Raw genomic sequence first — 26,037 nt, 5'->3', positions numbered from 1 at the left:
CTTTCTGCCCCCGTCATCAATTGGTGCACCAAAATAGAAATAACTGAAAAAAAATGTCATATAGGTGACAGAAAATTATGAAAGGGCATCAACCTGAAATGTTAACTCACTGTTTCCCACCATCGTTGCTGTCGGCTCTTATGATTATTTCCATAATTTTTTGTGTAGGAAAGAACTGCAGATGCTGGTTTAAATCAAAGGTAGACACAAAATGCTGGAGTAACTCAGCGGGACAGGCGACATCTCTGGAGAGAAGGAATAGGTCTCGACCTGAAACGTCACCCATTCCTTCTCTCCAATGATGCTGCCTGTCCCGCTGAGTTACTCCAGCATTTTTATGTCTACCTTCCATCATTTTCTGTCTTTATTTCAGATTTACAGCATCTGCAACATATTATTTTGGGGAGATTCTACTTATTAAGTGCAAACAATTCCTTGGTCTATTTGTAAACTTGTTCCAAATGTGCAGTAGGAATGATTGTGAGACAGGTCAAAGAATCGGTATTCCATAAAATCTACATATTAAAACATTTTCAAACACTACAATTGTTTTTATTTTTCTGTAATTAATTAACCAGGTAGACTGAATCTAAATGCAGTGACAAACAAAAAAAGATATGAGGCTTTTTGTGCATTTCTATAATCCTCTACCGTGTTTCCTCAGATTGCTATCTATACAAATTCCACTTATCAGAAAGTGCTCATATTCATAATATGACAGCCATATACCTTTTTGTTTGTTATTGCCAGCAGACAAAGGTATTCCTATTAGATACAATGTATACTGTACATATATTTTTTGAAAATTTTACTGTAGTTTTTATACAAAATGTTACAAATTTACAGGAGTGGCTAAAAAAGAGTTAATATATACATAGTCGTTGCTTTAATTAAGTAGCGGAGGGATGAATCAATGAAAATGTTTCTCCATCAACCAAATCAAACACAGTTTAATTCTCACAAATATTATGTTGTACTTTTCCATATCAGAGTATTTTTACAGGCTGTGCAAAGATTCTTTATCCGGTTTTCATTCTCAGCGGGAACTCTCAGTAAAACCCCAGGTGGTTGCACCCATTGGAAACCTTCGGCGTTGACCTTCTTCAATTTGGAAAGCTGGCAGGAGCACTTAGAGTCATAGAGTCACAGTGACACATTGTGGAAACAGGCCCTACGGCCCAACTTGCCCACACTGGCCAACATGCCCCAGCTACACTAGTCCCACCTGCCAACATTTGGTCCATATCCCTCCAAACCTGTCCTATCCATGTACCTGTCTAACTGCTTCTTAAATGTTGGAATAGTCCCAGCGTCAACTACCTCCTCTGACAGCTTGTTCCATACACCCACCACCCTTTGTGTGAAAAGGTTACCCCTCAGATGCCTATTAAATCTTTTCCCTTTTACCGTAAACCTATGTACTCTGGTCCTTGATTCACCTACTCTGGCAAGAATGGAGCAGAAATGCAGAAGTCGTTTTACTGAGTATTTCTTAAACCCAACCCCGTGTTCATGTTCAGATCCCATCACCACCACTCGCGATGAAGTTTATCCTGTAAGGATCAGGTGGAGTTCTCATCCCTTATGCAGCAAGAAGGAAAAACCTGGAAGCAGAAGTGGTCTGGTGTGTCAGGATTTCTGCTATGTTTCAGTGGACCCTGTGCCCCTTTTACCTAGGACACCACTGGAGACCAACTGAATAAGTCTACAACAATGTCTTGAAGAAAAAAAAAATTACTTTCAACCGTATAACCCTTAAATTCACGAAAATATACATGTAAGCACAGTCACAAAGTAAAACAGCGAAACACTGAAATAAAAAAAACCAATTAAACACCAAGTCTGAAAAGTTGTGCTGTGTTGATTCCAATCAAAACTTTTGTCTGCAACATATTGTTTTTTTAAAGCTAAATTTGAAGACGGGCAATGCATGACTTGATGAGGTCAGTCTGATGATAGAGATGATGACATTACAATTGTAGTTACTGGGGCCCAATATTTCTGTGCATCCTTACAGTGTAATTACTGTAAATATGGTCAGATAATAACAAAGGCCACATTCAAAACCGACAGGATGCTACTGTTCAGACTGATCATGATTGAATTTGATTGGATATTTTGATTGGGCATTTCCATTATACTGAGATAAATCAGTTAGATTTAAAACTGGTCACTTGCCCGAAATTTGAAATAGGACTACTGTTTTTATTTCTGTACAATTGATATCCAGGTTTGTTGTAATGAGCTGAACTTACAAAACTGGGTTCAAACAACCTAATTGATTTTAAAGCTCACTTCCTTTTAGAATTCATTCACACTATCAATCTCCTTTTTCACATTTTGCTGGCATTTGTAATAAAAGGCCAATTTAAACAGATTTTTCTGAACTGCCTTATTTTACTTTTGAAACAAGGAGTGATAAACATATTCAGATTAAATATATTATCAAAAACTACACAAAATATATCATTAGCCCCATTAATTTATCCATTCTTTGAAGTGTAGCCGAATAAGATAATCATTTTAAAGGCTTGCCAATATTCTCCGCCATATAACATTGTCTGCTACAAACAGTTCCTGCAAAGCCTTACTCTCACCAACTGTCCACAGGTTGGTCTGAAGTCAGATGGTTTTGCTGCAAGCAAACTGTGGTCAAATCTCTTCAGTCAAGTTTGCTTTAGAAGTCAAACGTAATTTAACAGACAACTTTTCAAACCTGGTTTTTAATCCATGAAGTTATGGTGAGTCTGACATGAGGTCTTACAACCCTTAGCCACAGTTAACAAGACATACAGCTCCTCTTTTATAAGTAGAAAAAATGTTTTCATTTTACATAAAGCAAGAGACATAGAGTACAAAAGCACAGCTTTTGTCATTTTGGCAATATTGCAATTTTACAAACATTTGCATAGAATGTGTAAGAAAATAGTTTCCTTTATCATTCAGATTAAATTTTCCATACATAAAGAAAATGTACTTTAATGAGATTAGTAAAGAAAGGAAAGAAAATAACTAGCAGGCCTGGTGTAACAGATAAATGATGGGATGTGATGTCCTTGAGGGATGAGTACAAATTTAAATTAAGTGGTTCCGCAGAACCACACCAAAACCAAGCTCAGCGAGGTTGAGGGAGCACCACGTTTTTGATTTGTCCTTGAATCAAATATTTAAGAAGTTGAGATTTGGGATCAATAGTCCATGATTTATTGGGTATGGTACGGCCAGATTGTAAATTCTAGATATTTTTTCACCAATTTTAGGAAATGGATGTTCACTCACCAATGTCTCCGTAATGCTCTTGGTGCTGTCATGCTGGCTAGTACCAGCTGCATTGTGCAGTGTCTGGAATCTACATCACATGTTCCATTCTTTGGTTTATACCACATCATAAAAATAATCAATATCACAAAGCTATAGTTTCACCAACAAGGCCAAGAAAGAATGTGTTAATTACAGCTGAAATTATTTCTTTACACATTGGAGAACAAAAGGAAACACGAACAAATGATTTGTTCATTCCTTTTCAAATGACTGACATGCAAATACCATACTTTAAATGTTCTGTCAAAATGAATTACGAATCCCCTGTTTTTTTTCTGTTTGGAACTACATGACAAAACCAAAGTCCAGTTAAATGTTAAAAATGAAACTAAAGTTCTGAGAAATGACATTATCGTATTTGTGGTATTAAATGCTCATTCCTTTCATAACCAGGTCCTGCTAACAATAAAAAAGAACTATGTGCTTTACTTGGATTAGCAAAGGCACCTGTGTATTTCACCCCTTCTGGAAGGAGGGTGGTATCCAGTTTGTCCTGGTGCAGGCTTGTCCTCACCGACAGTCAATACACTGACTGGTCCATTACCGTTTGGAAGGCAGCCATGTCCTCCAGCCTGTTCCAGCAGAGGCCTTGTAGCTTCATAATGGTTCCCAATTCACCGTTACAGTTAAACAGAGCCAAGGGACAGTACCAAGAAGGCTTTTACGGTGGTAGAAGTGCAGCAGCGTCAATAGACTCAAATCCGCAAACAGACGCTGCTGCTGGACTGGCAGCTGGAACCCACTGATACTGGCGACAGAAAGAGTTTTCCATTCGGACACACACATACTTCATAGACAGTCTGACGCAGGTTCGAAGAACTGGCTGACGATGAAGAGGCTGAGCCCTGGGGGATGTTTCCCAATCGGATTGTTTTTGCATTTAAAAATATCTGTAGAGATTGAAAAAAAAGTGATTTTTCCACAAGTTAAAGGCCATGTCCTGTGATGCAGAAGTGCCCCCGGTAACATAGACTGGACATATGCTGATGTTTATTAAATACTGCAATTAAACATCGTGAACATTTTGTTTCATTTATTTCATGCTGGTTTACAAGACAGCCACGGTGTAGAATCACTATCAACAGTGAAATAATGCATTCAGTTTTATAAAGGTGTAACTTATCTTCAAGGATCTGTTATGAAACATGACATGTTTCTAGAACTGATTCATCCAGTTTATTTTATACATAACATCAAATAGGTTTTGTGTAGGAAAGAACTGCATATGCTGGTTTAAATCGAAGGGAGACACAAAATGCCGGAGTAACTCAGCAAGTTAGGCAGCATCTCTGGAGAGAAGGAATAGGTGACGTTTCGGGTCGAGACCCTTCTTCAGACTCACAAATAGGTTTCCTTCCTTTTCCATATTTTGCTGACCAAATCCAACTCTCTCTCAGTAACCCCGTGCATTCCTACTCTCTCCGTCCCTCCCCCACCCGTCACAGCAGATTTCCGTTCTCACTCAGCAAACAGCTAACAATGGCCTGTTTCCTTTATCATTGTTACTTTTTTGCATATCTTTCATTCACTTGTCCTGTATCTCTCTACATCTTCATCTATATCTCTCGTTTCCCTCTCCCGTAACTTTCAGTCTGAAGAAGGGTCACGACCCAAAATGTCACCCATTCCTTCTCTCCAGAGATGCTGCCTGTCCTGCTGAGTTACTCTAGAATTTTATGTCTATCTTCGGTTTAAACCAGTATCTGCAGTTCCTTCCAACAAATCTCTGATTCTCTTCTATTTTATACTCTCTCATAAAAAAATGCAGCCCCGAATTTCCCAGGAGCCAGTGATAGATTCCTTGTCTGGTTTTTCCAGGAACTCAACCTAGACAAGTTACTCGAAGTCAGAACCTTATTCCCAGGGGAAGAATTTCAAGGACTCGAAGGAATAGCTTTAAGGCAAAATTTAAAGGAGATGTTTGGGGTGTTTCTTTTTACAGATGGTGGTGGGTGCCTGGTGTGTACTGCTGGTGGTGGTGATGGAAGCAGATATCATAGTGGCAGATATCAAGTCCATAAGTTCATGTCATAGGAGAAGATTTAGGCCATTTGTCTCCTCTGCCATTCAATCATGGCTGATCAATCTTTCCCTCTCGACCACATTCTCCTGCCTTCTTCCCATAACCCCTGACACCTATACTAATCAAGCATCTGCTCAATCTCCACCTTAAAATATCCAATGACGGCCTCCATAACCGTCTGCGGCAATGAATTCCACAGATTCACCACCCTTTGTCAAAAAAAAGTCCTTCCCATCTCCTTTCTAAAGGTCCGTCCTTTTATTCTGAGGCTATGGCCTCTGGTGCTAGACTCTGCCAGTAATGGAAATATCCTCTCCACATCCACTTTATCCATGCCTTTCACTATTCATTAAGTTTCAATTAAGTCACCCCTCATCCGTCATTTAAGATGCTTTTAGATGGGCACATGGATATGCTGGGAATGGGAGGAGATAGATCATGTGCAGGCTGATGAGATTGGTTTATCTTGGCAGCTTGTTCAGCACAGACATTGTGGCCTGAAGGGCTTGTTCCTATGCCACAGTTTTCCATGTTCTATATATATGAAAGCAGCATAGCTTTCAGATCAAGCCGATGAGTTTATGATGGTCCTGGGTCAGAAACTGGACCATGCTTTCAGACAGAGCTGCTGGAGGTTAGAATTCCCATAATGGTATGGATGATGGCATGAATGCAGGACTGGGCAACCATTCATCAAACACTTTCTTTATCTTGGGCTCCCTCAGAAAGAGGTGGGGTAATAGATTTGCTGAAGAGGATACAGCAGGGTTCAATTCATGCTCTGGCACTCAGCTCAGATTATTAAAAACTAAAGGTTTAAGGAAAGTAGACTTGAAAGAGTTAAGGTACAATACCTTTGGATGGAACAATTGTTCCATGAAATTAAACTGTTTTTAGACTATTTGTCCGCAGGTGCAGAATGACGAACGGTTATTATAAAATGAAAGAGGGAAGAAAGGTCTGAGAAGTGAAGCTATCTGAGTCATTATCTTTCTTTCTCACTGTGGGGAAGGCATTCTAAGATTTCTTGTTATTTGCTGAAAGAAACAATGAAATGTAATCTTATAATTTTTTCGGTATTAATCTTTACCAGATGCAGCAGCTTGTTAGACAATTGTGGTTTTTTTTCCCTATTCTTCTGTTAAAATTAGGGAAATTAATGATGTTGACAAGGCTTCGTTTACAACTAAAAAATTTTGCAGAGTGAGTCATCAACAGCCAAAGCTTGTGCTGGCTAGAAGGTGGGGAGACGGTGTGAATGGGGGGGGGGGGGGGGGGAGCTGAATGAGGGGTGATTCTGAACCTTGCATAAGATGCGTTTTGCCCCAATTGCAGATTGTGGGCTAAAAATTAACTGGGCGCCATGCAGGCAAATAAATTTAAAAATCAGATCAAATAAATGTGATTCAATGATATGGGGATTGAGAAAGTTCATCTATCCCAAGAGAAATAGTTCATGTAATTTTCATCTGTAATCTGTAAACGCCTACTTAAAAGGTGTTACATATTAATTCTTGGCTGTGCTAAATAAAGCCACACAACTGTAAGCAATGTGCTATTAGCATCAAACAATGGAACAGATGCGCTATGAAGACAACATCTATGTTTTCTTTGGTATGGGAGCATTTGTTCTGCAGGTTAAAATCCTTCGTGTTTCAAATTGACACAAATGTTTTGTCAGTTCTGTTGATCTAGTGTGCTGTGGTAGAACAGCCATCTGCTTAATGCCATTCAAATTAACCAACCCTTCATCTTAATCTTATGATTTATCACTCTTTGCTGCCCCACATTCTCCATGATTACACAATCAACCTAGAACCTAAAAAAACTACAATGTATGTATCACCGAAACACGGCTATGTTTATGGCTCCAAATGAAAACTGCAACATCTATTTTGTTGGAGTCATATTTTTCCAATGCTTCTTGAATAGCAGGGGACTTCCAGCCTCTTTGACTCTAACTCCATTCCACTATTTTACAGATGGAGCCAGTCCATGTTAAAAGCATTTTTTTGTGTTCTCTTCCAAAATATCATGTTCTCTTTTGATTTTAATATTGTAAGGCAGAGTGTCAGCGGTACCCATTGCAGAGAAAGAAATCTGTCGGAGAGCAGGATTAATTGTAGAACTTGTGCAGAACGTCAGTATGGGTGTCATGACTTAAGGAGACCTATAGAACAACTCCAGTATGTCTCCATTGGGCAGAGATTCAGGGGAATAGGTTTGCATTCTGCAATAGAGTCATTTGGCAGATGATTTGTTCTCTCTCTATCTTCACCCCCAAATAGTCCTTTAATTTTGTCCATATAAAAAGTCATAAGGTCATAAGTGATAGGAGCAGAATTAGGCCATTCGGCCCATCAAGTCTACCCTGCCATTCAATCATGGCTGATCTATCTCCCACTCCTAAACCTTTTCTCCTGCCTTCTCCTCATAACCCCTGACACCCATACTAATCAAGAATCTATCTATCTCTGCTTTAAATGGACTGTCTATGGATTTTAGCTATATCTTGCAGAGGGAGGAGTAAATTAAACAGAAAATGCAGTTTTTACTTCAGTGAAAAACAGTAAGAAGGAAAGGGAAACAGAGTTAATGTTTCAGATCGAAGACAAAGGAATGGGGAGCATTGTAAGTGTACATTTGTAGGGAGTTACTCCAGTGTTGAGTTACTCCAGTGTTTTGTGTCTATCTTTGGTTTAAACCTGCATCTGCTATATATAGTTAAATATTGAAGAAGACCTAAATGAGGGAATAATCTACGCTTGGCACGAGTTGATCAGGGATAGTCAGCATGCATTTATTGGTGGATTTGTTAGTCCAGTCTGACTATTTTGATTGAGTTTAGTGAAGATGTAACACAGTATATATTTGAAGGCAGTGTGTTTGATATAATTTACATAAAATTCAGTGAGACCTTTCACAAGGTTCCACATGGAAATCTCATCAAAATGGCTAGCCCATAAGATCCAAGGCAACTTGGTATTGGGAGATAGATAGCAATAGTGGAAGGTTGCTTTTGTGATTGGAAGCTTGTGACCAGTGGTAGAACACATGCATTAATGCTCGGACTCTTCCTGTTTGTCATGGGTAACATGGACTGATGACTTTGATATGAATGTAGGAAGTAGGATTTATACGATTGCAGATGAAATAAAAATTGGTGGTGTTGTGGATAGTAAACACAATAATCTATTAGTTGTTAAGTTGGGAGGAGCAATGGAAGGTGGAATATAATTCTGATAAGTGGAAGTTAATGCATTTTGCGCGGTGTAATAGGAGAAGAGTGTGCACCATCAATGATAAAACCCAGTGAGGTATTGAGAAACAGAGGCTCCTTTACACCAAGGACAGTGGATTCCCGAGGGGCAGCAGCACAGATAGAGAAGGTGGTGAAGAAGGCAAATACGTAGAATACTGACCATCATTATCGAGGTATAGAATATAAATGTCTATGGAAGTCATGGTACAATTTTATAAAACATTGGTTGGACACAGTTGTGTGCAGCCCTTGTTCATACACTATAGGAAGGGAATGCACTGGAGAGGTTTTGGGGGAAGTTGGCACACCGCAGTCCATCCCCTAATCTACTTCAACCAGGCTTTACAAACCCATCACCTCTATCACCAAGAAGGACTAGAACAGCAGGTGCATTGATACAAGCCCACCTGCAGGTTCCACTCAAAGCTGCACATCATCCTGACGTGGAAATTTATTGCTGATCATTCATCATCAATGGGTCTACATCCTGGAACTCACTAACCGATAGCACTGTGGGAGTTAGTTGGTGAATCGGTGGAATTCTTTGCCATAGAAGGCTGCGGAGGTCAAGTCAGTGCATATTTTTAAGGCCGAGATAGATAGATTCTTGATTGGTACCAGTGTCAGAGGATATGGGGAGAAGGCAGGAGAACGGGGTTATGAGGGAGAGATGGATCAGTCATGATTGAATGGCAGTGGACGATGGGCTGAATGGCCTAATTCTACTCCTATTCCTTATGACCTTATGACAAAAAGCTCAGTCTGAAGAAGAGTCTTGACCCAAAACGTCACCCATTCCTTTTCTCCAGAAATGCTGTCTGACCCATTGAGTTACTCCAGTGTTTTGTGTCTATCTTTGGTTTAAACCTGCATCTGCAATTTCTTCCTACACTGTGCACTGTGGGAGCATTTATTTGAAAGGACTGCTGTGGCGTGAGAGGTTAGCTCACTATCACCTTTCTCAGTGAGGGTCAAATTTTGCAAATACCTTAGGGAGCCAATGACATGTTTTTGTAGCCGTGAGATGTATTTGGTGTGGAAGATTCAATGTCGGTAATGGTGATTATTGGAGATTAGATCTTTCTGTAAGAAATAATGGTTGCCTGGAAATTCCATGTCAGGATTTTTACTTATCACTTATTATGTTTGTGTGGTTTCTTGTTCTTAATTGCATGTTTTTTGTTGAAATGCAGATGGATTTGACATTGTGCATTCATGAGCAAATATTCCTATCTGAAAATGGAAATAAGTTCAGAATCATAGTTATAGGGCCATCTAGCAAGGAAATAGGCCTTTCAACCGAACTCATCCATGCCTTCCAAGATGCCCATCTAACCTGGTCCCATTTATCCATGTTTGCCCCATATCCCTCTCAACCATTCCTACAAGGTATTTGTCAAAAAAAAATTAAATGTTGTTATGGTACCTGCCTTAACTAGTTCCTCTGGCAGCTGATTCCATATACTCACTACCCTCTGTGTGAAAAATTTGACCCACAAGTTTCTGTGAACTCATTTCCCTCCCATTTTAAATCTATGCCCTCTAGTTCTTGATTCCCCTACACTGGGGAAAACACTCTGTGCCTTCACCATATCTATTCCCATTGTGACTTTATACATTTCTATCATATCAACCCTCAATCTCCTGCAATCTAAAGAAAAAAAGTCTTATCCTGGCCAATCTCTGTTTATTGCTCAGGTCCTCGAATCCTTGAAATATTATGGTAAATCTTTTCTGCAGTTAATGGCATCTTCAATATAGCAAGATTACCAAAACTGAACAAAATACTAAAAGTACAGCCTCACCAATGTGTTGTACTATACTCAGTTCCCTGACTGATGTGGGCGAGCATGCTAAAAGCCTTCTTCACCATGCTATCTGCCAGTAATGCTACTTTCAGGGAACTAGGTACTTGTATTCCTAGATCCCTCAGCTCTACAACAGTTCATTGAGCCTGACTGATCATTGTAAAGATCCTGCCCTGGTTTGATTTTCCAAAATGCAACACCTCACACATGTCTGAACATTGTGTGAACATCCTTCAAGCATATTGACAAACAGCTTATTAATTACTACAAATATTTATCCCAGTGGATTTTGACTGTGTCAATCCCCAGCAGTTTCATTCTGCCCCACTACTCCTGGCAAACATCTAATCAGTTCACAAATAATTTGCAGAAATTCAAATATTTTGGAAATTTGTTTATAATTAGTGCAGGGAGACCAATCAATATTTTTTAGTTTAGTTTAGAGATACAGCGTGGGAACAGGTCTTTCGGCCCACCGAGTCCGCACCGACCAGCGATCCCTGCACATTGACATTATCCTACACACACCAGGGACAATTTACACATACACCAAGCCAATTAACCTACATAACTGTACCTCTTTGGAATGTGGGAGGAAACTGAAGATCTCAGAGAAAACACACACGGTCACGGGGAGAACGTAAAACTCCGTACAGACAGCACCCGTAGTATTTTGTTGGAGCTGAGAATTCCTTTTTTCATGAGTACATTATGGTTGTCTTATTTTCTTTCTGACGGAGGGATATAGGTCAAACGCAGGCAGATGGGACTAGTGTAGGTGGGACATGTTGGTTGGTGTGGGCAAGTTGGGCCGAAGGGCCTGTTTCCACGCTGTAAGACTCTGGCTCTATGACTCCATCTGCTGTTAGAACTTCACAGCCTGAACATCTGCAATAGTTGCAACATTAATTGATTTAAATATTATTTAATATTTGTACTCTGGGCTGTTCTAACAGAGGAAAACAACGTATGTGTGCCTGGCATTGGGGGCAGAGGCATCAGCTCTGATATTATCTCCAATACAATTTTGGATTTCCTGGGGTTTTCCAAGCAGCTGTGTTAGGCACATGCTCAGCACTGCTGTAACAATTTGCCAGGGGATGATATTTCCATCTGATTTATTTTCGCTAAATTCAATTATTTAACACCGCACAGTGTGGAATGTGTAAAGTGGTAGATTATTAGATTCTGGAAAGGTTTCAAGGCTGTTAATGAGACAAGCAGGAATAAAGTTGAATGTCAAGCTTTTCTTCCTGGTTTTTCAAGACCAAAACCACAGCCAAGAAGCCGGCATCCCACTGGAGGTCACCCTGGGCCATAGCCAGCAGTTGTGAAAGGAAAGCAAGAGGAGGTGGTGCAGCGGTAGAGTTGCTGCCTTACAGTGCCAGAGACCCGGGTTCCATGCAGACTCCATGTGCCGTCTGCACGCAGTTTGTATGTTCTCCCTGTGACCACGTGGGATGTCCCCGTGTGCTCCGATTTCTTCCCACACTCCAAAGACAAACGGATTTGTAGGTTAATTTGACTTTGGTTAAACAAAATTGTAAATTGTCCCTAGCATGTAGGATAGTACTAGTGTATGGGGATCACTGGTCAGCTGGTCAGATTTGTCAGTTGGAATCTAGCAGACAAACCTTGAGGCACTATCAACACAACACACCCATCGTCAAGGGCTTGGTTATCATTCACTAGGTGCTAGATGCAGACCAAAGATCGCCCTAAATTAAATAAACTTATCACATCAGACAATTATCAGTTCTTCATCCATATCTCACTTCAGCAAACAATCCTGCTTTCATTCCTGATGCCAAAGTAAAATAAAACACTTCCATTCCTTCCCATCTTCTGTTGCCTGAGCAGATTTTGATCTCAATAGAATGCAAATCATCGACCTTATGATGGTCAGTAATCTACCTTATATGAAGGGTCTTGACCCGAAACATTACCCATTCCTTCTCTATAGAGATGCTGCCTGTCCCGATGTTACTCCAGCTTTTTGTGTCTATCTTCGGTTTAAACCAGCATCTCCAGTTCCTTCCTGCACATTATAATTGCATGCAATCTACTGAGCATGTCTCTATCTATCTCTCTATTCTCCAGAGAAGGATCTTCCCTGGCACCTCCAACCAACCTTACAAACCATTATCGCGCCTTTTCCAGGGCTTACACATAATTTCCGTGCAATCTAACTGCATAACTGTAGTTATTGGCTACCTGGGGTTGTGTTCTGCTCCTCTATAAATCAACCACAGTATATCATTTACAGTTTTTTTACTTCGACTCATGTTCAATTACTATCTTGATAAAAGGAAAGAGAGTCAATCTGAAGCAAGACCCAAGTTCAAGTCTCCCTCTGAAGACCTTACCTCCCCATCTGTAGAATGGAGCTCAAGTTCTCTTCGACAGGTAGCTTTAAGATCCCCTTCCGTTGCAGTGATATGTACTCCCTTTGGGGCTTCCATTGTCAGACTCCGGGTCGGAGATTCCAGCCTGCAAATTCCATTCGGAAAACAAATTTGTGAGGAACAAAGCACCCACTAATATCAAGGCTTTTCCTTCACATTTCTGGAATTGTGAAAAATGGATTGAATTGTCAGATTATACAGTTGATTACTGAGACTGCTGAAAGAGGAATGGTGATGGGTTATTTCAGGAAACTGCGCACATTTTAATCAAGCTGTAAATCAAAATATCACCAGGGTTTATTTTGGGCAAGTTTCAGATGTACTTAGAAAAGGAAAAGTGTTTCAAGAAGCTCATTTATATTCAGAGAACATTCTGGTAGATATAAGCAATTGAAAAATAAGCAATTTTAAATAAAAAGCAAGGTTCACTGTTTGATTTTAGGTTTTCTTTTAAGTTAAGAATAAACAAGATCATAAGAATATAACATATGAGCTAAACGAAACTCACAGCCCATGTTTTCTATTCAGTAAGGCCACGTCTGCTCTGATGTTGGACTCAATTCCACATACCCGCTTGTTCCCCATCATTCAAAGTCACCCTGAACACTGCTGTTATTGTGGGTTTAGTAATGAATTGCTGATTTGGTAAATTATATAGCAACAGCTATTGTTTCTACTTTGAACAAATTATTTTAATATAACTGAGAATTCTCTCTCCATAGTATACGGTTTAGTCAGAGAGTCAATGAGTCATAGTGTGGAAATAGGCCCATCGGCTCAACTTACCCACACTGACCAACATGTCCCATCTGCACTAGTCCCACCTGTCTGTGTTTGGCACATCTCCCTCTAAACGTATTCTATCCATGTCCCTAAGTTTAGATTCTAGAGATAGAGCTTAGAAACAGGCCCTTCAGCACACTGAGTCCACGCTGATCATCAATCACTCGATCACACTAGTTATATGTTATCTGAATCCACTCCCTACACTCTTGGGCATTTTACAGAAGTCAATTAACCTGCAAACCCGCAGATCTTTAGGACGTCAGAGGAAACCAGAACATCTAGACAAAATCCACCCGGTCACAGGGAGAACATGCAAAAATATTAATTGATAATTTATTGTATTATGTAAAACATAAAGTGAAAGACTAACTCAGCAGGTCCAGCAGGTTCTGTGGGGGAAATTGGTCGGTGACATTACAGGTCAGGACCCTTCTTCAGACCCAATTCCCTCCAGATACTGCCTGATCTGCTGAATAACTCCAGCACTTAGTGTTTTATTCAAGATCCCAGCATTGCAGTTCCTCATGTTTCTATGTATGGTACTATTATTTATTGTATATTTATTTGTTGTGTTTGTTGCATAAATATGTCTGCAAAAGCTGCAGCAAGTAATAATGTCACTGTTCTGTTCTTGGTGCACCTGACAATTAAACACTCTTGATTCTTGATTCTTGATTCTTGATTGTTTTACTTAAAGAATACATTTCATTTAGAATGGCGCACAGTCAGCTGAGCAAATTATAAACTTGGATGGCAAAGGGAAAAGCACATTGGATTTCCCGTCAGTTGTAATTAGAACAATCTCATATATTTCCCATTTGCATTATTATTTTGCTATTGACTTCCACTTGCAATCAATTGGGAAACAAAAACAAGATGTAAGCAAGAGGTTGTGAGACTTGTCTAAGATTACTGATATCATTCCACACAATTGAGTTGTCTCCTACACTGCCTATTGTAATGAAAGCATAAAACATAAGGACATATTTGGCTGGTTAGGGAATATCTGTGGAGGGAGAAACAGAGTTGGTGCTTTAGATCAAGGCCCTTTCCTCTGCACTTTGAATCTGAGTATTCCTGTTAGACCCCACACTGAGAAGACAATTAATTAAGCTGAAATACTGAAATATCCCCCGGTATCTCAATAAATGAAAGCACATGGATGGTGCTGAGTAATTCACATTAAGAACTGCTCTGATCTTAACCAGAGCAAGTTATAGTCACTTTCCTCAGACTTGAAGGGGAATATTGGGATTTGCAGCATTTCTGATCATTATCTAGCAAAGCTTATGGAGAATGCACCGAGAAGATTAAAATCAATAAAGACCCAAATGGCAGCACATGCTGGAAATTGAGCAAAAAATTAATTGCTGGAGAAACTGCGGGTTGGCAGCACCTATTCAAACTGATTGTTGACTTTGGGAAGGGACAGCTGGGTATCCACGAACCTATCTTCATTGAGGGAACAGTGGTGGAGAGAGTCAACAGCTTCAAGTTCCCGGATGTACTTACCTTTGAAGATCTGTCCTGGGCCCAGCATATCAATGCAATCCCAAATAAAGCTCATCAATGCCTCTACTTTCTTCGATGCTTGAGGATAATTTGGTATGTCAACGAATATTCTATTGAACCTCTACAGGTACAACACAACCTGGTTAGGCAACTCGAACGCCCAAAAATGAAGGAGACTGTAGAGAGTGGTAGACATTGCCTGGACCATCACAGGTACTGAACTCCCCACTATAGAAGCGATCCACAGTAGGCACTGCCTCCAAAGGTTGGCCAATATCATCGAAGACCCATGCCACCCTGGGCATGCTCTCATTTCATGACTTCTACCTGGAATGAGGTACAGGAGCCTGAAAAATGTGGCCACCAGGTTCAAGAATAGTCAAGTCAAGTCAAGTCAATTTATTTGTATAGCACATTTAAAAACAACCCACGTTGACCAAAGTGCTGTACAACTGATTAGGAAAAAAAAAAAAAAAGAAACATACAGTGGCAGGCAGCCAAACAACGGCGCGGCCATCTTGAACAAAATGTTAATTCAATCACCCACAGTCCAACAATAAAAGCATTAAATAAGCATTAAAATTACACAACCCCCAAAAAAATAGCTTCTTCTCAGCAACCATCAGGCTCTTGAACATTGCACAACACAAACCACTGTGTTTGCAACTATCAGCACTATGATCTTCCATGGACTGTGTCTTTAGTTCCACTACGAACTTCATTTTGGGCTTTCAAATTCAGCTCCATTGTATTTTTATGGTCAGGAATATTGTTCTCATAGTGTAATATAACAATTTATTGCAAACTGCACATTTATAAAAAAAGATTAGTTTCTAAAACATATCTCTCGCAACCTCGGGATATACCAACTCACTTAAAAGATGATGAAATACTTTAAAGTGCACCCTTTATTGATATGTAGACAAAGCATCAGATATTTTATGCACAGCAACATCACACAACAGCAGACAACCTGTTGTAGTGTGTAGGAAGGAACTATAGATGCTGGTTTAAAATGAAGATAGACACAAAAACTGGAGTAACACAGTGGGACAGGCAGCGGGACTAGTCCAAAGAAGGGTCTCAACCCAAAACGTCACCTATTCCTTCTCTTCAGAGATGCTGCCTGTTTGTAGAGTTACTCCAGCTTTTTGTGTCTAACCCGTTGTAGAGATTCAATTGAAGAATAGGTATTTGCCTATTTGCCAAGAGAACTTCCTTGCTGTCCTTTGTAACAATGCAATGAGAAGATTGCACATTAAAAAACGTGGGTGGTTGAAATTCATTTCCGAAGTAGCCCACATCTAGACAAGATGGAATGTTATTTCAAATTGATGTTTTCATTTTTTTTAAAGTTCTTTTTAGTGTAGCTTTTCACAAAGAGTTTATCCAAAAACATTTTGTTTACTACAAATATGATTACTTGAAAACTAGCTTAGCTTCTAGCTATAGCTTCTAGCTATATAAACACACACATACAGTGCAGCGGTAGAGTTGCTGCTTTACAGCGAATGCAGCGCCGGAGACTCAGGTTCGATCCTGACTACGGGTGCTGCACTGTAAGGAGTTTGTACGTTCTCCCCGTGACCTGCGTGGGTTTTCTCCGAGATCTTCGGTTTCCTCCCACACTCCAAAGACGTACAGGTATGTAGGTTAATTGGCTGGGTAAATGTAAATATTGTCCCTAGTGGGTGTAGGATAGTGTTAATGTATGGGGATCGCTGGGCGGCACGGACTTGGTGGGCCGAAAAGGCCTGTTTCCGGCTGTATATATATGATATATATGATAAAAGAGTAGTTTAACTGTCTTCACTAAGGAAGACACAAACAATCTCCCAGATGTAATAGAGAACAGAAGATCTAGGGAGACAGAGGAACTGAAAGAAATTGGCATTAGGTGAGAAATAGTATTGGGTAGACTGATGGGATTGAAGGCTGATAAATCCCCAGGGCCTGATGGTCTGCATCCCAGGGTATTCAAGGAGATGGCTCTAGAAATTGTGGATGCATTGGTGATCATTTTCCAATGTTCAATAGATTCAGGATCAGGTCCTGTGGATAGGAGGGTAGCTAATGTTATCCCACTTTTCAAGAAAGGAGCGAGAGAAAAAACGGGGAATTATAGACCAGTTAGCCTGACTTCGGTGGTGGGGAAGATGCTGGCATTAATTATTAAAGAGGTAATAATGGCGCATTTGGATAGCAGTAAAAGGGTTGGTCCAAGTCAGCATGGATTTATGAAGGGGAAATCCTGCTTGACTAATCTTCTGGAATTTTTTGAGGATGTGACAAGTAAAATGGATGAAGGAGAGCCAGTGGATGTAGTGTATCTGGACTTCCAGAAAGCATTTCACAAGGTCCCACATGGGAGGTTGGTGAGCAAAATTAGAGCACATGGTATTGGGGGTAGAGTGTTGACATGGATAGAAAATTGGTTGGCAGACAGGAAGCAAAGAGTAGGAATAAATGGGTCCTTTTCAGAATGGTATGCAGTGGCGAGTGGAATGCCGCAAAACTCGGTGCTGGGACCCTAATTATTGACAATATGATAACACAAAGCTGGGTGGCAGTGTGAACTACGAAGAAGATGTTAAGAGTTTGCAGGGTGACTTGGACAGGTTGAGTGAGTGGGCAGATGCATTGCAGATGCAGTATAATGTAGATAAATGTGAGGTTATCCACTTTGGCGGCAAAAACAAGGAGGCAGATTATTATCTCAATGGTGTCAGATTAGGTAAAGGGGAAGTGCGACGAGACCTTGGTGTCCTTGTACACCAGTCAATGAAAGTAAGCGTGCAGGTACTGCAGGCAGTGAAGAAGGTTAATGGCATATTGGCCTTCATAATGAGAGGATTTGAGTATAGGAGCTAAAAGGTCCTTCTGCAGTTGTGTAGGGCCCTGGTGAGACCACATCTGGAGTCTTGTGTGCAGTTTTGTTCTCCTAATTTGAGGAATGACGTCCTTACTATTGAGGCAGTGCAGCGCAAATTCATGAAGTTAATCCCTGGGATGGAGGGACTGTCATATGAGGAAAGATTGAAAAGACTGGGCTTGTATTCACTGGAGTTTAGAAGGATGAGAGGAGACGTATACAATTATAAAAGGACTGGACAAGCTAGATGCAGGAAAAATGTTCCCAATGTTGGGGGAGTACAGAACCAGGGTTCACAGTCTAAGAATAAAGGGGAGGCCATTTAAAACTGAGGCGAGAAGAAACTTTTTCACCCAGAGAGTTGTGAATTTGTGGAATTCTCTGCCACAGAAGGCAGTGGAGGCCTATTCACCGGATGAATTTAAAAGAGAGTTAGATAGAGCTCTTGGGGCTAGTGGAATCAATGGATATGGGGAGAAGGCAGGCACAGGTTACTCATTGTAGATGATCAGCCATGATCACAATGAATGCCGGTGCTGGCTCGAAGGGCCAATGGCATCCTCCTGCACCTATTTTCTATGTTTCTATGTTAACTCTATGACTCTGGGACAATTGAAGTTCACTCAAGAAACCTAAGATTGAAACTACAAGGCTGTCCAATTTTTGGGGTTTATCATAATCCAGCTGCAAGTGTGAAGTCTATGAGACTGGCTTAATGTTTTTGGTTGGCTCCCTTTCTTAACAGATTTAATTCAGGTCATTTACTTAGTACCTTTTAGTTGCTTTCATTCAGTGTATACTAATGACCAGAATGTTTATAGCTGTTCTTCTCCAAGCCAGATCCGATCTTCGCGCTTTACCTTGTATTACTGTTCTGAGCTTTGAGAGAAGGCAGTTTGGTTAATCTCTGTAAGGACCATGTTTGTAGACATGCGCACTCAGTGGGCTTAAGGAAAATAAATATATTTCTCATGTTCAAAACTTAGGGTTTAACTATTATGTATTTCGAGGAATACCCTCTGGTGATTACATGCAAATGAAACTCTGTACCTAATGTCCTTCGTACGTTGGAAAACTAATGCTATCTGTGGGATCTCGAAGTTATGATGAGCAAGTTGGAGATTCACCTTCCTGCAATAGTCAAAGTCAGTTGGTTTCTGTTTAAACTTTACACTTTAGAGAAAAAGTGCAGAAATAGGCCCTTTTGCCCACGAGTCTGCACCGACCAGCCGTCTCCCTGTACACTAACACTATTCTACATACTAGTGATAATTTTACAACTTACTGTAGCCAACTAATCTACAAACCTGAACGTCATTGAAGATTGGGAGGAAACTGGAGCACCTGGAGAAATCCCATGCGGTCACAGGAAAATCGTACATATACCATACAGATAGCACCTGTAGTCAGGATCAAACCCAGATCTGTGGTGCTGAAAGGCAGCAACTCTACCGCTGCTCCACTGTGCCGCCCCTATCAGAGGTAATTTCAGAAGTCAATTGCTGTTGGTGAATAGAAATTGCTGAGACAATAGACAATAGGTGCAGGAGGAGACCATTCGGCCCTTCGAGCCAGCACCGCCATTCAATGTGGTCATGGCTGATCATTCTCAATCAGTACCCCGTTCCTGCCTTCTCCCCATACCCCCTGACTCCGCTATCCTTAAGAGCTCTATCCAGCTCTCTCTTGAATGCATTCAGAGAATTGGCCTCCACTGCCTTCTGAGGCAGAGAATTCCACAGATTCACAACTCTCTGACTGAAAAAGTTTTTCCTCATCTCAGTTCTAAATGGCCTACCCCTTATTCTTAAACTGTGGCCCCTTGTTCTGGACTCCCCCAACAATTGGGGGCATGTTTCCTGCCTCTAACGTGTCCAACCCCCTAATAATCTTATACATTTCGATAAGATCTCCTCTCATCCTTCTACATTCCAGTGTATACAAGCCTAGTCGCTCCAGTCTTTCAACATATGATAGTGCCGCCATTCCAGGAATTAACCTAGTAAACCTACGCTGCACGCGTGATCAAATAAAAGAGCCTACATGAATGCAAATGCTTCATGATCTCCTGAACCTTTCAGAGAGTTGGATTAAGAAAAAAAAACAGCTTATGATCAAACCAGTTCGCAAACTGAACCTAAAGCGGATTTGTTTTTGCAATCTCTGCTTGGGATTGTGTGCTCCTTTTAGTTATATTTCATAGTTCCTTTAATCTGTGTTTTTATTCTATACTGAAATAGGTGGACAGCAAATCATTTTCTTTGTTGGGATGTTCCAAAGTGCTGCACATGTGTGGAGGGTTAGTTGTCATGGATGTCAACTTATTGCATGATTTTTTGTGTAGGTATGTATGAATGTGTGTGCACGTGTGTGTGTGTGTGATAAAGCAGCAAACATAAGAAGTTCCTTTGCTACTTCAACCATTGATAGTTAACTTGTTATTTTGTATGCCTAATAACATGTTGATTCTTTTTTTAACAATGTACCTTCAGTATATAAGTTGTTTGATCAAGTGTGGTCATGTAGACCAGAAGCAAGGATGAGAATAATACCCTTGGGATATTTGCTATCTTACTACAAAGCAGTTGCAAGAAGTTGTGAAGCACACCAGATTATCCAGAGGGATTTACGCAATGAAATAGTCTGGAGCATTTGATAACATGATCAATGAATTTGAAATTTGAGAGAAATGAAATACATTTTAAATACCACAATAAAATAAATGACAAAAGCTTGTAAGTGAAGGAGATACCAATGGATATATGCATCACTGCATATGCTCCTGTGTCCTGCAGTCTAGAAAGGCCCAAGGTTTAATATCTGGCCTGTGCTGAAATTATTAATCTCAACTGGGAAATTACTAACCAAATGCAAAGCCCCCCTATGTTTTTCAGACATAGGGATATACTCACCTTAACAAGCCAATATACTGGTTTGCTTCACGTAAAAGCCTTAAAATTTAACATGCGTGTTTTGCAGTTGGCAGGTAGGAATAGGGAATAGCAATACTTTATTGTCACATGTGACCAGGCGCAGTGAGATTCTTTGCTTGCACACACAATGTATACAAATAGCAGCCACCTATGGCACTGACAAAGTTACAAAGCATGCCGGCTCTCCCTTTTGTCCCCACCCCCCAGTGCTTCCCCCACGCCGAGTCCCCATTGTCTTTTGTCCCCATCCCCCCTATTGTCCATTGTTCTCCCCCCACCTCCCTCATGGTGGTCCCCCAACGCCGGGTCCTCCATTGGTCTTCTCCTCCCCCCACCCCCCCCCCCCCCCCCTCCTCACGGCAGTCCTCCATGCTCTCATCGACCGTCGGCCTCGGGTCGACCTGCGAAGTATCGCCACCGCCGCGAGGCTTCACCACCGCCACGAGGCTTCACCACTGCTGAGGCCCCATCGTGATGAGGCTTCACCGCTGCTGCTGCTTCACCACCACCGAAGCCTCACCGCTGCCCCTGCCCCATTTCACGCTTCGGTGGTGCTGACCCGGGTCCCAGCCACGGGCTTCGTCGGCCGTTCCACCGACCAGGACTCCGACCCGCGAGGCCCCGGCTGGATCCCCGACCAGGGCTTCTACGCAGCGATCTGGGAGGCATCGAGAACGCGGCGCCTCGATAGAGGCTTCCAGCTGCGTTCCCAGTCCACAACTGCGGCCCGTCGGGAAGCTTTCTGGCTGCACGGCCAGTCAATTACAGTATCATACATATGCAACTGAGCCATTGGAAGTGGGTCAACGCTTTTAAGGAAGTTGATTAATACAGTTCTCAGAGGTTATGAGGAGAAGGCAGGAGAATGGGAGTAGGAGGGAGAGATACATCAGCCATCATTGAATGGCGGAGTAGACTTAATGGGCCGATTGGCCTAATTCTACACCTGTTCCTTAGGACCTTATGATCTTATGAAATTGTTCAATGTCTGCAATAGAGATGAGAGAGAAACGTGGCAGTGAAATGTGTGGGAGGAAATTGCAAGAAATGGATGAGGGGTAAATGGGACGTGGGTCTCCTGGAGAGAGCTTCTCAACCATAAAGCCCGTCTCATGGCACCATGTAGCCACATAGCGGCCCTAAGCCTTTGAGATCAGTGACCCACAGATGGAGCTCACTGTTCCTTTAATCTTCAGAGAGCAGCCGGTAAAAAAAAATTGAATAAAACTTATGGGAGTGGTGCTTTTTTACATTTTAAAAACCATGGTCCAGGATCACCATGCTGCTCGGCATGATGTACAATATTTCCTCATTTGACTGTGAGTTATTCACAAAGGTCACGAGTTGTGATCTTTTGATCTGATTTTTGGTTGCGGAGTTGATGCCATCACCTTTTGTGCTAAACATGACAAGGAAATTAATTCTGCATGAAGGAGAATTGTGACAGGGAGTGCAGGTCCAATTTCTTGATGATCAGGCCTTCAACAGAGAAAGGGATATCCTTGCAATATGAAATCATTAAAATGCTTTGCTTCAAACAGGCACAAAATATATATTTTTGCACAATTTGTGCATACATCCAATGTAAATAGCTCCAAAATCAATGGATTTAAATCCTTTGTTTTCTCCCCAGATACTAGCTGATCTACATTTCCAGAATTTTCCGTTTTTTATTTATGTGGAATAGTCGGGCAATGTTTCAGTTATTGATTATTCACTGAGCTTCATGGTTACTGTATTGGTTGTCAAATGCTTTGGGAAAGATACCAGATTAAACTGTAAACTTTTTCTATTTAACCCATTGATGCCTATACTATTGAACACTATAAGTGTTTGTGAATCAAGGCTCTTGGATCGCTTGGTGGTAAAATACTCATAATTGAATGAGATTGGCAGGGACTATTGCAATGTTTAAGAAACATTTAAACAAGTACATGGATAGGATAGGTTTGGAGGGATATAGGTCAAATGCAGGCCGGTGGGACTAGTGTAGATGGGACATGCTGGTTGGTGTGGGCAATTTGGGCCGAAGGGCCTGTTTCCACGCTGTATGACTCTATGACTCTCTAAGATACCAGTGTTGAGTGATTAAGGTAAACCAACCATCTGAGGTAAAGATAACTTGTGAATAGTACAGTGGTGAGAACGGCCTGGCGAGCTATATTTATAAAAACATTGCCCGTCTCCGTCCATCCCTCTCCTCCACAACTGCAGAAACCCTCATCCACGCCTTCATCACCTCCCGTCTGGACTACTGCAACAGCCTCCTCTATGGCGCACCCTCAAAAATCATCAATAAACTTCAATACATTCAAAACTCCGCTGCCCGTCTACTCACACACACCTCGATCCGTGACCATATCACCCCCGTCCTTTATAAACTCCACTGGCTCCCCATCCCCCAGAGAATCCAGTACAAAATCCTCCTCATAACCTACAAAGCCCTCCATAACCTGGCCCCCTCCTACCTGACCGACCTCCTCCACAGGCACACTCCCACCTGCACCCTCCGCTCTGCCGCTGCCAATCTCCTATCCCCCCACATCCGGACTAAACTCAGATCCTGGGGGGACAGGGCTTTCTCCATCGCTGCTCCCACCCTATGGAACTCACTACCACAAACCGTTAGACTCCCCCACACTCACCACATTCAAAACATCGCTGAAGTCTCACCTGTTCAGTACTGCCTTCAACCACTGAAGGTCACCTCACCTTCTGTCTCCTTTCTCTGTTCATTTATTTATTTACTTATTTATCTATTTATTCATTTCCCTATGTTCTCAAAATCTCTGTAAAGCGTCTTTGAGTATATGAAAAGCGCTATATAAATAAAATGTATTATTATTATTATTATTATAAGACATGATTAATTTGATTATGATTAATTTGATATTCTATATGTTTAAAGTTTAATGCTAAAAGCAGTGAACCTAGTTGAGATGTCCTGCAGCATTATAGTGACTTGCCTGGTGGAAGTCATTGCTCAGTTCAAAAACAGAGAGGATCCGAAAGTTTACAGCACATATATTATTTGGAATGTTTTCTGACCCTAGCAAAATGGGCATGAGGTGGACGGACAGAAAGCCCACGAAGTGAGAGAAATCGGTGTGGGACACTGTCATTTCTAATGTCAGACACTGCGCTTCTGGCAATTAGGAACTAGTTGATAGGGAAATCCAAGCTACGAAGGATAGGAGAAGAATACAAGCAAAACTGAGGATTACCAAAGAAAGAAGAAAATGATGGAGGAAGATATAAGAGAACAACATTGTACATGAACTAAGTGAAATCTTATAGAAATCTTTGAGTGCAGGTCGGGCAAAGCACATACCTTCAAGCTCATCAGAGAAAGGAAGGATAGGAATGAGTGTGGGGATTGGCTGAACAATTAGATTGGAAGATTGGTAAATTGGACAATTGGTCAATTTAGCATCTGATATAAGCAAGGCTTGCTCAATGGGTGGGGCCCTGTTGAGGGAAGTGCCCTGTGAGAAAAGTGCGAGTCTTTGGCTGCAAGTCTTTGGGGAAGAGGCTGAGGAAGGACACCAGACCAAACGCTTCAGAGGGTGAGACGCAAGAAGGAAATGCCAAGCAAGATGATTCAGCGTGATGCTTGCAGGATGTGGGAGGTCAGGGACACTGCTGGTGCCTTTGGCTGCTACAAGTGCGAGAAATGTATCCAGGTACAGCTCCTGAAGGACCGTGGTGGGGAACTGGAGAAGCAAGTGGATGACCTCAGGTTCGTCCAAGAAACTGAGTTGTTCCTCGACAAGTCCTACAGTGAGATTGTTACACCAAAGGTACTGGAAGTGAGAAGGAGGGTGACGGTGACAAAGGGAAGGACACATGGAATGCAAAGGTCCCCGGGTGTTGTACCTCTTGAGAACAGTTTCACCCACTTGGAAGCTGTCGGGGAAGAAGACGTTACCACACTGAGCGGCAGACTAGCTTGTGAAGCAAAAAGTGCTGTTGAGCCAAAACCAAAGAGGCCGACGTCAGGCCGATGTCCTGGTAGTAGGAGACTCCATTGTGAGAGGTACAGACAGGGGTTTCTGCGGCAACAGATGGGATTCGAGCCTCCCTGGTGCCACGATCCAGGATGTCATGGACAGAGGGCAGAAAATCCTAAAGGGCGTAGGTAAACAGCCAGAAGTGGTAGTGCACGCTGGCACAAATGATGTCGGAAAGAAGGGGATGAATATTCTGCAGCGTGACTTTAGAGAGCTTGGAAAAATGCTGAAAAGCAGGACCTCCAGGGTGGTTATCTCCAGTTTGCTTCCAGTTTCTCATGCTGGCGAGAGCAGGAACAGGGAGATACAGGACCTGAATGTGTGGCTGAGGAACTGGTGCAAGGGGCAGGGATTTAGATTCTTAGATCACTGGGATCTGTTTTGGGGTAAGGGGGAATTGTACAAAAGGGACGGATTGCACCTTAACAGGTGGGGGACCAGCATTCTGGCAGGCAGGTTTGCCACTGTTACATGGGTGGTTTTAAACTAAATAGGGGGGTGTCAAATGGGATAGTCAAGGATGGAGTTAAAGGGAAAGCGAGTAAAGAGATAGTTAATGACCCCAGAATTAACGGGAAAGAAAGCTCACAAAGGGATAGGAGAATATGGCCAAGTGTAATAGGGATCGATGTGAAGGGCGAGATGAGCAAGGAATAAAAAGTGTTGTATATGAATGCGCGAAGTATAAGAAGTAAAGTAGATGAGCTTGAGTCTCAGTTAGAGGTTGGCAGATATGACATTGTGGGGATTACAGAGACGTGGCTGCAGGAGGATCGGGACTGGGAACTTAATATTCAGGGTTATACATCCTATAGAATGGACAGGCAGGTGGGCAGAGGTGGTGGGGTAGCTCTGCTGGTGAGAGATGAAATTCAGTCCCTTGTGAGGGAAGACATAGGGACTGACGAGGTAGAGTCACTGTGGATTGAGTTGAGGAATTGTAAAGGCAAGAAGACACTAATTGGTGTTATCTACAGACCCCCAAATAGTGGCCCGGATGTAGGTATAAGATGCAGCAGGAGTTAAAACTGGCATGTAACAAAGGTAATGCCACTGTGCTGATGGGGGATTTCAATAAGCAGGTAGATTGGGAAAATCAGGTTGG

The 26,037-nt window shown here is 41.7% G+C and overlaps 1 protein-coding gene across 3 annotated transcripts in view; it reads right to left on the bottom strand.

Annotated features, from left to right (window-relative positions):
• Positions 1 to 565: 565 nt before the first annotated feature.
• The window catches only part of sgcz (sarcoglycan zeta), a 728,908-nt gene continuing 703,436 nt past the window's right edge, over positions 566 to 26,037 (bottom strand). For all 3 annotated transcript variants that reach the window (XM_078398116.1, XM_078398107.1, XM_078398126.1), the window contains 2 exons: positions 12,781 to 12,904; positions 566 to 4,211 (listed from right to left, as the gene is read on the bottom strand). In XM_078398116.1, coding sequence (XP_078254242.1) covers positions 4,017 to 4,211; positions 12,781 to 12,904 — 319 coding nt within the window. In that variant the 3' untranslated portion in view covers positions 566 to 4,016. The remainder of the gene's footprint in view (positions 4,212 to 12,780; positions 12,905 to 26,037) is intronic.

The sequence above is a fragment of the Rhinoraja longicauda genome, chromosome 1 (assembly GCF_053455715.1).
Source record: "Rhinoraja longicauda isolate Sanriku21f chromosome 1, sRhiLon1.1, whole genome shotgun sequence".
Taxonomy (NCBI): Eukaryota; Metazoa; Chordata; class Chondrichthyes; order Rajiformes; family Arhynchobatidae; genus Rhinoraja; species Rhinoraja longicauda.
Note: the sequence above shows the minus strand (reverse complement) of the source record. Positions and strands in the feature narration are given on the sequence as shown.